The following is a 12,163-nucleotide window of genomic DNA, read 5'->3' on the forward strand; positions in this document are numbered from 1 at the left end:
TCTTAGACCTGTACTGACTCAGTCGTTCGGTAGTATTACGGCTTTAATGGCAGTGGTAGACTGTGTATCAACACAGGCCAGAGTCTTGGAGCCATGAAATATTTCTGAGCTATTAAAAAAAAAAAAAGAAAAAAAGAAAGCTCTGCAATACGGTATAACTCACTATCTAGTGGAATGTATAACCACCGGCCAGTTTCTAAATACCTCTGGATAAAAACCAGTTCATAACCCAGTATCCTACATTATAGAAAACACAGTATAGGTGAGCAGTTCTATTACTATTTTATTTAAGAGTATGTTTTTCAGGCTGCTGGATCTATAAAGAAACTTTCTTGCCCATAATAACCTTCTTCACATACAAAAATAAATTATCCAAACCATTTATTCAAAAAAAAAAAAATTGAAAAATTGCTAGTATTGTTCTTTTACAACAACTAATTATTTCTGTAACCTTAAGGTTATCTGAGCTCTTTTTACTGTGAGGCAGTTTTAATAAGAATAAACTTTTCAGACAAACATATCTACCGTACTTTATTTTTTTATGAAGTACTGTAAGTGTCCCATACCACTGGAGAACTTTATTGTGAAAGCCCCACTTAAATCTACATAAGAGATCTTAAATATAACTGTTGAGATACAGTTAAAGTTTCCCCCCCATCAAATATCTGACGCAGAAGAATGATACAGGTTTTAATAAATAAAACTTTGAATTATGATATGATGAAGATACCCAAGAAAGTTATACAGTGCTCTATGTATATAGACATTGGCATCTTTGTACCCTTTCTTGGGTATTTGCATGACAGTCAGTGGGTTGTTTGATATTTTTACTCACTTGTAACCAGACTTACTTCTTCTGTTTGTAAAGAGACTTTTTAGAAAAGGTAAGTAACTACTTAATGGAAGTAAGATAATCGACATTAAGTTAGCCGAGATCTTCCAGCCAGACAAAAAACCCGCTTTTCATTACATATTGAACTGAATTCTGTGGAAATAGTTAACACACTGCATGTCATTAATATCATATTCCTAACTATTTCTTTATTAAAGATGAAAAATGAGCTGCATCATGGATTATTTTATTTCAAGTAAACAATATTCCATATTCTTCTGCAACAGTATTTATAGCTAAAGATGTAACCCCAGGTTTTCATATGTTAAGATAGAGAAAATATTCATGAGTGTTTACAATCACCAATGTTGAAAAGCACTGTGAAGTTCAGTGCACTTCGTTTCGTATTTCTGTCAAGCAGTGTACATTCTTCCACTTAAACTTCTGCTTCTAGACATTGTACTGTGGCCTCAGGCTTGGTTTTAGACTCTTCTGTATTTTTACCATTCTTCGTTTCCTTCTCAGCAACTTTGTCATTTGACTTGGCCTCTTTAAGAGCAGTTGTTTCAACCATTTCTTTTTGCTGATTCTTGTTTGAAAATGGGAAGGTTTTCTTGTACCTTTGCATAGAAAAAAAGGATAGTGAAGCAGAAACACTGACATAGTTTGATAAAGTGAAAAATACCTAGAATTAACTTTCTTTGCCATACTGAAGCAAAAGTCTCACAGAGAGTAGTGGCATGCTAGATCATTGTGCTTTCTCAAGCAGTGTGCTTTTTAAAGCCATATTTTTGATTTTTTTTTCAGAAACAGACAATGTGTATTCAGGATTCATGGTATGTAACTATAAAGCTATCTGGGCTGGGATGTGAGAAATGCACACAGCTTTCTGATACAATTTAGTGATGCACTGTGGTGAAAATCTTCCCACTTGATAAATGAGCTCGATTGTTTTTTCTGGACACAATCATGGTCCAAGAATAAAAACTTTTACCTTGAGTCTGACATGGAAAGAAACAAGAAGAAAACTGCATAAACAGACTTGTATACAAACTGATGGACACTTCAGTGTTACTATTTGGCACACTTGGAAATGTTTCATGCTAGGTATGATTTACTAATCAAAAATAGGCAATATTTGTCTTTGGTTCCTTTTCTAAGGCAGGGAGTGGTGACAGCAACAATAAACTTTATCTGCATAACAGCGGGGTTTAAGATTTTGTTCTTTGTGCTGAGCTGTTATTACCATTAATTCTCTGCTCTTTAGCTATATATTTAAAATATTCACTGGTTGTACTCTAGGGGTTAAGGCAGTCCAAGAGAAAAAAGATGAAAAAATGAAGTACTTACTTTTTGATATAGCAGACTGCTAGAACAACTGAGATAATGAAGAATATGACTGCCAGTACAAGAAGTGCAGTAGGGATACCTGGAGATAAAAGTGGGGTAGGCACAGAGTTTTTATATGTACTTAATTCTGACTTTCTAAAGGCTCATGAGCACAAATCCAGATTCGTCTAAAAACAGTCTAGAGTAAGAAGTACATAAACATCAACTCAATAATAGAGGCATTAGGAATCTCACAAGGTTAGTTATACTACAGCTCATTTTCTTCAAAAGACTAAAACCAGGTATTTAGGTAATCCCTGACAGATGTTTGTCTAACCTGCTCGTTGGACGGTTTTTACAGCTTGTCCAGAGAACACATGTTTATGATTAGCTGTCCTTACAGTTATAATGCTTTTTCTCATATTTAGTCCATTTCTCAGTGGTTGTATATTAGAATTACTTATTCACAGCTCATAGCTCAAGAGCACCTCCATATTTGGAGAACAGCAGTTCTTAAAACTTTCTAGGTTTCTTCTGTTTTTTAAGAGCCTTCTGAGTTTTCCATTATTACTCTGAGCACATGGTGTTTGCTAATACGTTTCTCAGAAATGTATTCATCCTAAATGCCATTAAACAGAATAAGCTTCCACCATTTCATATTAAAATATTAACAAAAAGTTTGAGATAAGATCTTATTTCTACTTTAAAATTTTTTAAAGATCCTCTGTCTTCTAAGCTTTGCTTTTGCAAAACCCTAACACTCATATTCTGTAGATGCTGGAGCAGCAAACAAAAATAACAGTAATCAGTTTTGCTACTAACATCTGCATAGGTAGCCCTTCTGATTAAATAGTTACCATAAACAGCCTTTACCTCCAAAGACAACAGCATCGTTCTTAAAAGCAGCATGGGAAGTATAATTAGGAGAATCAATTGGTGAGTATTCCTCTGGCATTTTCGTAGTAGTCCCCTCGGTTGGCAATATAGTTTCAGTTATACATATTACACGAAATTTTATATTTTTCAGGGTTTGTTCTGACTCGGTCACATTGGGCGCTGCTGTAATGTTCTCAGTCAAATCAGAGCCTGAAGATGCAGTTAAATCTGTTGGTGCACTTGATGAAGGTAGCATGGTTGTAGTTGGATCTGGTATACATGAATTAATCTGAACATCTGCAGCAGGGAAAAGAAATACGTAGGAGTTGTGTTGGATTTTAGTTTTGTACTTACTGCACGCATGTTTATTGAAATTGTTCCTCAGTTATTCCCTTCTGGAAATTATTATTTGTTTATTCACAAAAGCCTTGCCCAAATCAGGCACACCTATTTCAAACATGTGGCTACAACCCAGATTACCTACCTTTTATAATTGCTCGCATAGTTAAACACTTTTTCTGAGCATATGCAGTGTGCATTTTATAAATGCATACCAAGAACAAGATTTCTTAGAAAAGTACTTAGAATAATAATGCATATAAAACCAACAGGATGACACCCTGCAGAGCAGGAGCCTTACCTGCAGATCCAAGATTAAAAAGATATTTCTATTGTATTACATGTATGTTCAAAATTTATGCATGCACTCTTGATCCTTGGAAAACTACGATTTAATGAATCATAGCCCAAAGAAAAGTAGCCCATAAAACTTTCAGGTAAACCAGGCAGCAGCGTGCGATAAAAAAGTGACACAATTCTAATAGGGGCTAGAAAGAAGCAAACTTCAGGCACATTCTGAAATCCAGTCATTTAAATGATGCAGATGTTGTCTATGTAAAAATATGGGTGCAAGTGGACTTTTACATGTAAATGAAAAAGCTGAGTTCTGAATCAGGCTCATGTGAAAATTGGAAGTTTTCTATATTCTGTAAAGCTATAAAAATTTCACTGAAGTAACAAGCAGATTACAACATAAATAACAGGGAAATGATGTAGGTACTGTTCTCTACATGAATCCCCATGGGAAGCCTGATGACGCAGTTACATTCGCAGAATAAAAAGCTAAATGGCTTTTTACTTTTTCCACAATAGTTTTCAAGTGATTTTGGCATTTCTTTGGCATGAAGAAAATTGACAGAAAAAGCTTCTGGCAAATATTTTTTGGTAAGAAATGCCTAGAATAGGCAACAGTTAAGCAAATAAGATAAAGTGCAGAATAAACCTGATGTTAAATATACATTATTTTCTAACCGTTCAACAAGCTTAACTTTCTTCACATACTGTAATAGTAAACAAAGCAAATAATTTGGAATTACTCGCTACCTCCTTAGCATTAGCCAACCTACCCTACATTTTTGATGCAGAATGACACGTATTTCATACACTGAAACACCGTGTTGCATAGGAACAGAAAAAATAACTAACAACAGGAGCAGCTTCTTTTAGAGGATGTTGCCGTAGTACTAATTCACCTATGCGTTTATCAATAAAAGCTATGGACTTTCTATAGAGAAAAAGTAAGTTAGCCTAATCGTGTAATTTTTAACTTTACAGGTCAGGTGATAAGTCAGTGTGTAGCAGTGCTTTCTCTCTGCAGTGCTTTCTTGTCAGCAGTCAGACACTTAATAAGCCAGCTACTTACATTACCTACCTTCATACACTAAAATGGCCCAGGATCATGAAAAAAGTCGTAGTGAGGGAGGCATGACCTTTTCCCTAAAAGCTTTATCCTCAGTTTCATAAGCTCCAATGTCCACAGTCACTAGACACATAGATCTTTATATCTTTGCATGAGCATGTCTTGCATATCTATCTTTCTCCTGGTCTTTCCAACTCTTGTTCAGATATCTTTCTTGAAAAATTTCGGGATTTTGTACATAATGTCTTGTTCTTGTCATCTAAAAGTCATTGACAAGGTTTAGGGACTGATAAGAAATAATTGACTGAACCTGTGTATATGGCCTAATTACTGGGATAGTTGTTGGATAATAACCATAGATAGGGGACACCAGCAGGAACACAATGCCTCTAGTTAAATACTTCTTTTCAGTCAGTACCACACAAGTCATTAAGCAAAATACTGATCTGTTGTGCTGAGAAGATCTCACTTATATCAAGGCCCAAGTTCCATTGTTGTGTCTTCAATCAGGGAATAGGCAGTCAAGAATGAGGGGGAAGGACAGGTCTTTTCACAGGTGGGATGATGCTTATTAAAGAAAGCTGTTTGGCTTTACCGACAATAGATTGGGAATCTAGCTCTGTGGTCTCTTGGCTGTTCTACCTTATATTTTAATTCAGTTTAATGGATGAATTTCCTTTAATCATGAAACAGTCAGCTTTTCCTGAAGTACCCCACTCTTGGTCTTTTTGCAAGAAAACACACACCACACACAGACACCCTGGATAAAGGTTTGATTTACTGTCCTTCAAATTCATGTGTGTAAATAATCAAAACGTACTGAGAGCATTGTCTTGACATTACGGAATGGTAAAAGCAACTCTTCTTCAGGAGCTTTCATGGCAGCACCAGATTATTAATTTGGATTAACTAAAGTGACCATTTTGTATTTCTTTAAAGCTACAGAGCTAAGTACAGCTTGGCAACATTTAAGACTGGGGGGAAGTGCCAACAGATTGTAAGAACTCGTTATGATTTTTTCATGCAGATACTAAAAAATAATAAAACCAAAACACAAAAAATGTAGTTGTCATGCTCACATACCTGAGGAGTTGAAGCAGTAAACCATAAATGTTTTGAAGGGTTCGGCATACCATCGCACTAGTCCAACATTGCCCTTGCCACATTTCTTGTTGGATGTTATTCGAGGAATGACAACCAATCCGTCTTTCACCCATCCATAGCTACAACGAAAATACCAGTCCTTTAAATATTAGATTTATCTCCAGCCTCAGATGTGTGTAAAGCTGTTCACTAAAGGTAACAATACACTAACAAATGTCATATACCTGCACGTTTCAAAGCCATATTTCAGAGCATTTTCAACTTGATCTCTACTTGCCAGTTGTAGATTCAGTTGATGACATGCATTACTTGCTTCTGAGAAATTCACTTTTTCCTCAAGATAAATTCCTACACCTCTGATCCTGCAAGGTGAAAGAATGGAACCTGTAATTTAGACATAAATATTCAAGGTTAGTATCTGCATATTAACATTTATTCCTCCTGAAGAATTTAAGATCATGTTGAACTGAATTGAACACTGTTAAAAGTTTCTAGCTTGAGGGTAGTAGAAAACAAATTTCTAGCGAAAGAAGACATACCTTAGAACATATTTTCTTAACACAATCTAGAGTTTAAAGAGGTTTGGCTGTTATTAGACTAAAGGCATAAACAGTTGGCATTTGAGTCATTACCTGGTGTCAGTTTCTTACTAAAGGCACTCTTATTTGTCCTACATATACATGCAAAATGGAAGGAGTAATCATATCATACAAGGGTTTTTTTTCCTTTTTTTTCTTTTTTTATTAAAATGATGAAACTAATAGTTGCACTGCAGCCCTGATTCTGTCAGTACACCACTCCTACCGGTATGAGTTCTATCAAAGATATTAGATGTAATTTTTCATGGAATTAATATGCCAATAAGAAAATACACCTATAAAGATTTATCATCTGTTATGTTCCTTATGGCTCCTAAACTTTTTTTTTCTTCCTAGCTGGCACGATGCTTCCACCCTTCAGTCGCTGTGAAGTGTTTAATTTACTGAAAGCTTGGCAGGCGGCAGGAAAAGAGGGGGTAGGCCAGGTGAATTTATGACCATTTTCCCCATTTTTCCTCCATAGGCAGTTCGTCCAGGTGTTTAGATAGCCACAGCTGGCACACTGTTCCTGACACGTGCACCAGGAAATGCAGACCTTAGATCTGATTACACCTGCTCTACTTTCTTAATCTGCGTTAAGGACGTAGGATTTGACACATCAAGGAGAAAGGATATTATTCTTTTGCCTCCATATTTCACCAGAAGCATGTACTGGAAAACAGATTTCTTCTTTTTTTTTTTTTTTTTGAGTTACATACAGTAATTGCCATATTAAATGAAACCTTTCAACATTTAATTGCAAACATTTCAGATAACCAGCTGTCCTGGGTTCAGCAGTAGCAGTCATTTTTCTCCTTCTTAGTAGCTGGTGCAGCACGGTGTTCTGACTTTCGGCCTGGGAACAGCGCTGGTAACACAAATGTTTTAGTCTGACCAAGGACTTTCTGAGCCTCATGCTCTGCCAGGGACGAGGGGAGGCCGGGAGGAAGCAGAGACAGGACACCTGACCCAAACTAGCCAAAGAGGTATTCCATACCACAGCACGCCATGCCCAGGGAGGTAACTGGGAGTTACCCGGAAGGGCACAGGCTCTCTTCAGGGGATCGACCTCGTTCGGCAGTGGTATTGTATTCTCTTCTCTTGTTATTTTCTCTTATCATTATCATTGGTGGCAGCAGCAGTGATTTGTGTTACACCATAGTTACTGGGCTGTTCTTATCTCAACCCGTGGGAGTTACATTCTCTCGATTCTCCTCCCCATCCCTCCGGGAGTGGGGAAGCGGGGGGTGGGGGGTGGCGGGTGGGGAAGAAGGAAACAGGGAGAAAAGGTGGGGAAGTGAGTGGATGAGCAGTGTGGCTCGGTTTGAACCATGACACCAACAGCCACAGGTGTTACTTCCGTGCTCAATGTGCTTTTCAGACTGTGTGCACACCAGGTATGTAAACTAATGAATAATTCATAAAAATCTATGCATCAGAATACAGGCAATCCACAACTCTCAAGGCAGGATAAAAAGATGCCTGCAGATTCACCACATGACTTCTTAGCCGCAGAAGTTATATTGACTTTTATGAATGAAAAGATGAGCTAGCAGCCAAGCCACTCCCATGATGGGAAGGGGATGGAAAGATGACTAAGCTTGTGTGGAGTGTTCCAAGTAAGACAAGCATTTCACTCCTGCTCCCATGGGGTGCGGTAGGATTGGAAATGGTTTCTGGCAAGAAATGCATCTCTACTGTCCTTACACTCAGTTTGATTGGACTTAAATTTTTGGAAGAGCAGTCACTGAACTGTTAGGTGGATTTATTTCAGCAGTGATGAAGGCTGTGGCCTCCCATTAACACTTCCTGGCATGGTGTAGGTCATCACACGGCAGCTGAGCCTCTGAACACTTGAACGCTCCCCATAGCCAAATCATGGCTGCGTCCAGCCCCAACTTGAATATAAGACAAGCCCAAACATATTTCATAAGGATGCAGAGAAGCCACATTGCACAATGAAGATGCGTCTTTAGGTATCAAGGACCTCAAGTCGACCCAGACAGTCCCAGTGTGAATCATCCTTACGCTGTCACATTTCTTCCGTTCAGTCTGCCTGTCTTTGTGAATGTCCTCCTGCATCTCTTCACTGTGGCCAAAGTAGTCTTGTGCAGTGAGATCAAACACTGGAGGAGGCTTCATAAAGAGATTGTCAATGTGCCAGGCCTGTCAGTGTTTAAGAGGCTTTTTGGACAATGCCCGTAACATGCTTTAACTTGTTCAGCCCTTAACTGGTCAAGCAGTTGGACTAGATGATCATGGTAGATCACTTCCAGCTGAAATAGTCTATTCTATTCTAGGTGTTCCAGTGTTAAGTTTTCTCGATTCCTTTTTGCTAACAGTCAGCTCTCCCAGTCCTCATGAGAATAATTTCTGTTTTCCTGAATAATTCCCTGTCTTAGCTGCTGGGGCACACCCCGCAATTTCTCTTTCTTAGTTTCCACGACCCCACTCCTCTTCTAGGGTTTATGCTTAATTACTCCTTTTCATGCTCAGACTTCCTTCTTGTTGCTTAGTTAGTCAGTTATTTTCCTACCTTCAGATTTGACTCAATATAGCTATTAAAAAATGTAATGTCGAGAATGGAAGTTTCTCAGTGACCAACTTTACAAATTTCAAATAAAGCTGAGCAGCTGAATGAATGGAATTTCCTGAAACCTCAGAAAGTTCCCTAGATACTTGTAAACTGTCGCAGTGTTTAGTCAGTCAAACATACACAAATATTTTTATATGAGAATTGCATGATACATAATAATTGCATTATTACATAGCATAATATAAAACTTTAGTACCATAAAATTGGATCTTAAGGGATAAGAAAAGGGACTGTATAGGAAATGGACCAAAATTGACCTTGAGATTTGCTAAGCCTTTTAAAAACAAAACAGTGAAGTAAAATAAATGTTTTGGAAAAGTTACCAATTTCAATCTAAATTCTAGGTGGGTTTACAGTGTGAAAAAGAAGGCCAGAAAGAGAACAATAGCCTCTTCAAGTCTTTTTATTTCTTCTTAAATCACACCTGAACTCTGTTGTGAAGATGGCTGAGTTTTTATGAGAAACAGACTAATCCTTGAGAAGCATATTATCCTTTATGATCCACAAGCTGAACACAGCTGTATTTTAAGCTTTGCTCCTTTTAGTTAACCTGCAAATAACAGGACATTCTCCTCAGTATTTTGATCTTGTGTGAAAAATAAGCTTTACTGAGAAAGGTGGGAAGATCTAGACAGAAGAATCTCACAAGATGACAAAGTTGTCATAGGACAGGAAGAAAAGTGATTTTTGTAAGCTCTGGGTATTGGCTCTATTGTGCATTATTTCTCATCTTGCTGTTTTGGGGGAAGCTGTTTCTGTCACTTTTGTCCTGCACCAGGCCCTCACTCTACTTTATTAGAGACTTTCCTTTGGCTGCTGATGTCAGGGAGCAGCAAGAACGAGGCTGGCCCGCAAGGAAAGAGGAGTCAGGAGCTGAAGGTGACCACAGCACAGTGCACACATCACTGACCATGGCACAGTCCCATAGTACCTGAACAGTGGTGACAGTGGCAGGTTTCACTGGCAGCCCCAGAGAGAGCAAGACAATGAATCAGATGCAGAGGTCATCCAGAAAGTCCATCCTGGAGATAAGACTACAAACAATAAGACTTGAGTGTCTAATTCTCTCAGTCCAGGTTTCCTTCAGAAGCCTTTTAGCAGATCAGAAAATACATTGCCTGCAACAATGATGTATGCCCTTTTACACTGGTAGAACAAGCATTTACTCCTTGCAAATTACAGTGAAACATCTGGAGACATCTGATGTACATTGAGTTATCTGAAGATATCCTAGTAGCCTCTGCACTTAGAATAGATTGCATCAATTGTGCAGCCTGAAGAAGAAGACATTCAAATTTTACTAACATATAGAAGAAAGGAATATTATATGACCTTGATTGGAAAAAAAAAAGTTTTATATAATAATGTTTGAGGGTTGTCTAAGAACTGTGTGATAAAGTTGATGTTGGCTGTTCCTTATGTTTTCAAACAGATAGTTTAGACAAAATAGGAACTTTTGTACTGTATTAGCCAGAGACAGGCGTGACTGGTCTGGAGATGAACAAGCTCCCTGACACATGTTTCCTTTAATCCTGCAAATCAGGACAGTATCAGGATGTTGCTAAATTGGAGAAAAGCACTTTGCTTTAAAGATGGCATTTTAGCAGAGACACACACAATTAGTTTCATGCATGTTTTGCTCTTTGAGGATTGTACGAAACTGTTTGCTCTTGTATTTTAAGTAATGCAAAATAAAATCACGTTTCAATAGATCAGAACTTAATCCTCAATGCAATACCAGATCTTTAAAAGAAGCAGTTCTGTAGCATTTATCCCATAATGCTACAGCATTTAGACAGTAATTAAATCAGACTAACAATGAAAGTTCCCCTATATGCTAGAGTAGTTTTCAATGCACTGTATTCTCAAAACCCTGTGGTTTCCTATGCCAGAAACAAGTTTACACACACTCTCTCCCCCCCCTCCCCCCATTTTTGTTTGCAAACCTAGCTACTTTTTTTCCAAGTACTTTACTGTTCAAGTAGGGGACTAAAAACTGGAACTTTACATACCTGTTATAAAGTAATTTTGAGCCATGAATGTTGTAACCCAGACGAAAAACACTGCAGAAGTAACTCCAAAATAAGTTGCCATTGTTACCAACTCAGAAAATAAAGAAATTCAAGGTGATTTGTCTCATCTGCTAAGAAAAGCTAAGGTATTGATGCTGTCAGATCACCTCTGAGTTGCCTTCAGCTGTCACTGCACTGGTTTGTAGAAAGAATGTCAGAGCCAATGTGTTGACTGTCCCACTCAAAGGTGAGGTCACGTACTGGAAATCCCTAATGACCCTTTACGCTTTCTTTCATGTAGGGCTTGCTGGAAAATTTAACTACTGCTGACTCAGAAAACACAGCTGAGGAAGGGAGATAAGACTGTTAGACTGCTAAGTCAGTAAACACTTTGAAAGAACTTTTTCTTTTGCTATTTTTTCCTGTTTTCCTGACTAATAGCTCATTACTCATGTTGTCTATTCATCTGGTAAATAAAACAAATTCTCTATTGTATTACAGCATGCCAGGCACGAGTTTTCTTTTGGAATTGAAACGGCAGCCGTTCCCCCATATCCTACACATCTTGATGCAGTATTTCTACCTTCCTTTAAGTTAGACTTCCAATTCAAAAATAGGTACCGTAAAAGAGATAATATGATATCTAGTATTGAACAGATTTGGAGATACGCTACCATAAATGGGGTTCCTGCTGCCTTTTGTGAAGTTGAAACAAATAGGGATTCCAATAGCCTCACGCAAAATACAGATGATCCTTATAGCTGTAATGGAAAACCTTCAGGAAGTCTTACCAAAGAAACTCAAAGGTTTTTTGTGGAGATTCCAGCAAACACAGAGCGGGAATGGAGTTCAAGAGATCAGTTAGTTCTCTTTACTGTCAGTAGGATCAGCTGTATTTATGTTATTCCTGACAGATGTTTATTTAACCTGTTCTTAAAGACTTCCAGTATCAAATTCCTAAGGTGTCCTCAAACACTCTATTCCAGTGCTTCACTCTACTGTTAAAAGGTAAAGTGAGTGAAGAGGCATAGTTATGCCTCCGCTCCCACTTTTCTTTCAGCTAAGAAACCCCAGCTTGTTCACTCTCTCTAGCTGAGGCCTTGCTAATGCCAAGTACTGATTAATAAATTACTTTAC

At 37.9% G+C, this 12,163-nt stretch overlaps 1 protein-coding gene across 1 annotated transcript; it reads right to left on the reverse strand.

Annotated features, from left to right (window-relative positions):
- Positions 1-364: 364 nt before the first annotated feature.
- LYVE1 (lymphatic vessel endothelial hyaluronan receptor 1) lies at positions 365-11,275 on the reverse strand. The gene is made up of 6 exons (XM_065683028.1): positions 11,027-11,275; positions 6,065-6,224; positions 5,820-5,959; positions 3,035-3,334; positions 2,183-2,261; positions 365-1,452 (listed from the first exon to the last, which is right to left on the reverse strand). The coding sequence occupies exons 1-6, from the start codon at positions 11,106-11,108 to the stop codon at positions 1,269-1,271; spliced, it is 945 nt and encodes a 314-aa protein (XP_065539100.1). The 5' UTR covers positions 11,109-11,275; the 3' UTR covers positions 365-1,268.
- Between the last annotated feature and the right edge of the window lie 888 nt (positions 11,276-12,163).

Source organism: Lathamus discolor, chromosome 6 (genome assembly GCF_037157495.1).
Source record: "Lathamus discolor isolate bLatDis1 chromosome 6, bLatDis1.hap1, whole genome shotgun sequence".
Taxonomy (NCBI): Eukaryota; Metazoa; Chordata; class Aves; order Psittaciformes; family Psittacidae; genus Lathamus; species Lathamus discolor.

Excerpts from the sequence above, each read along its gene's own strand:
- LYVE1 (XM_065683028.1), bottom strand. The coding sequence starts at position 11,108 with ATGGCAACTTATTTTGGAGTTACTTCTGCAGTGTTTTTCGTCTGGGTT. Across the intron at positions 5,960-6,064 it reads TATGGCTTTGAAACGTGCAG|CTATGGATGGGTGAAAGACG; the intron begins GTATATGACATT and ends TTTTCGTTGTAG. Across the intron at positions 1,453-2,182 it reads GCAGTCTGCTATATCAAAAA|GTACAAGAAAACCTTCCCAT; the intron begins GTAAGTACTTCA and ends TTCTATGCAAAG.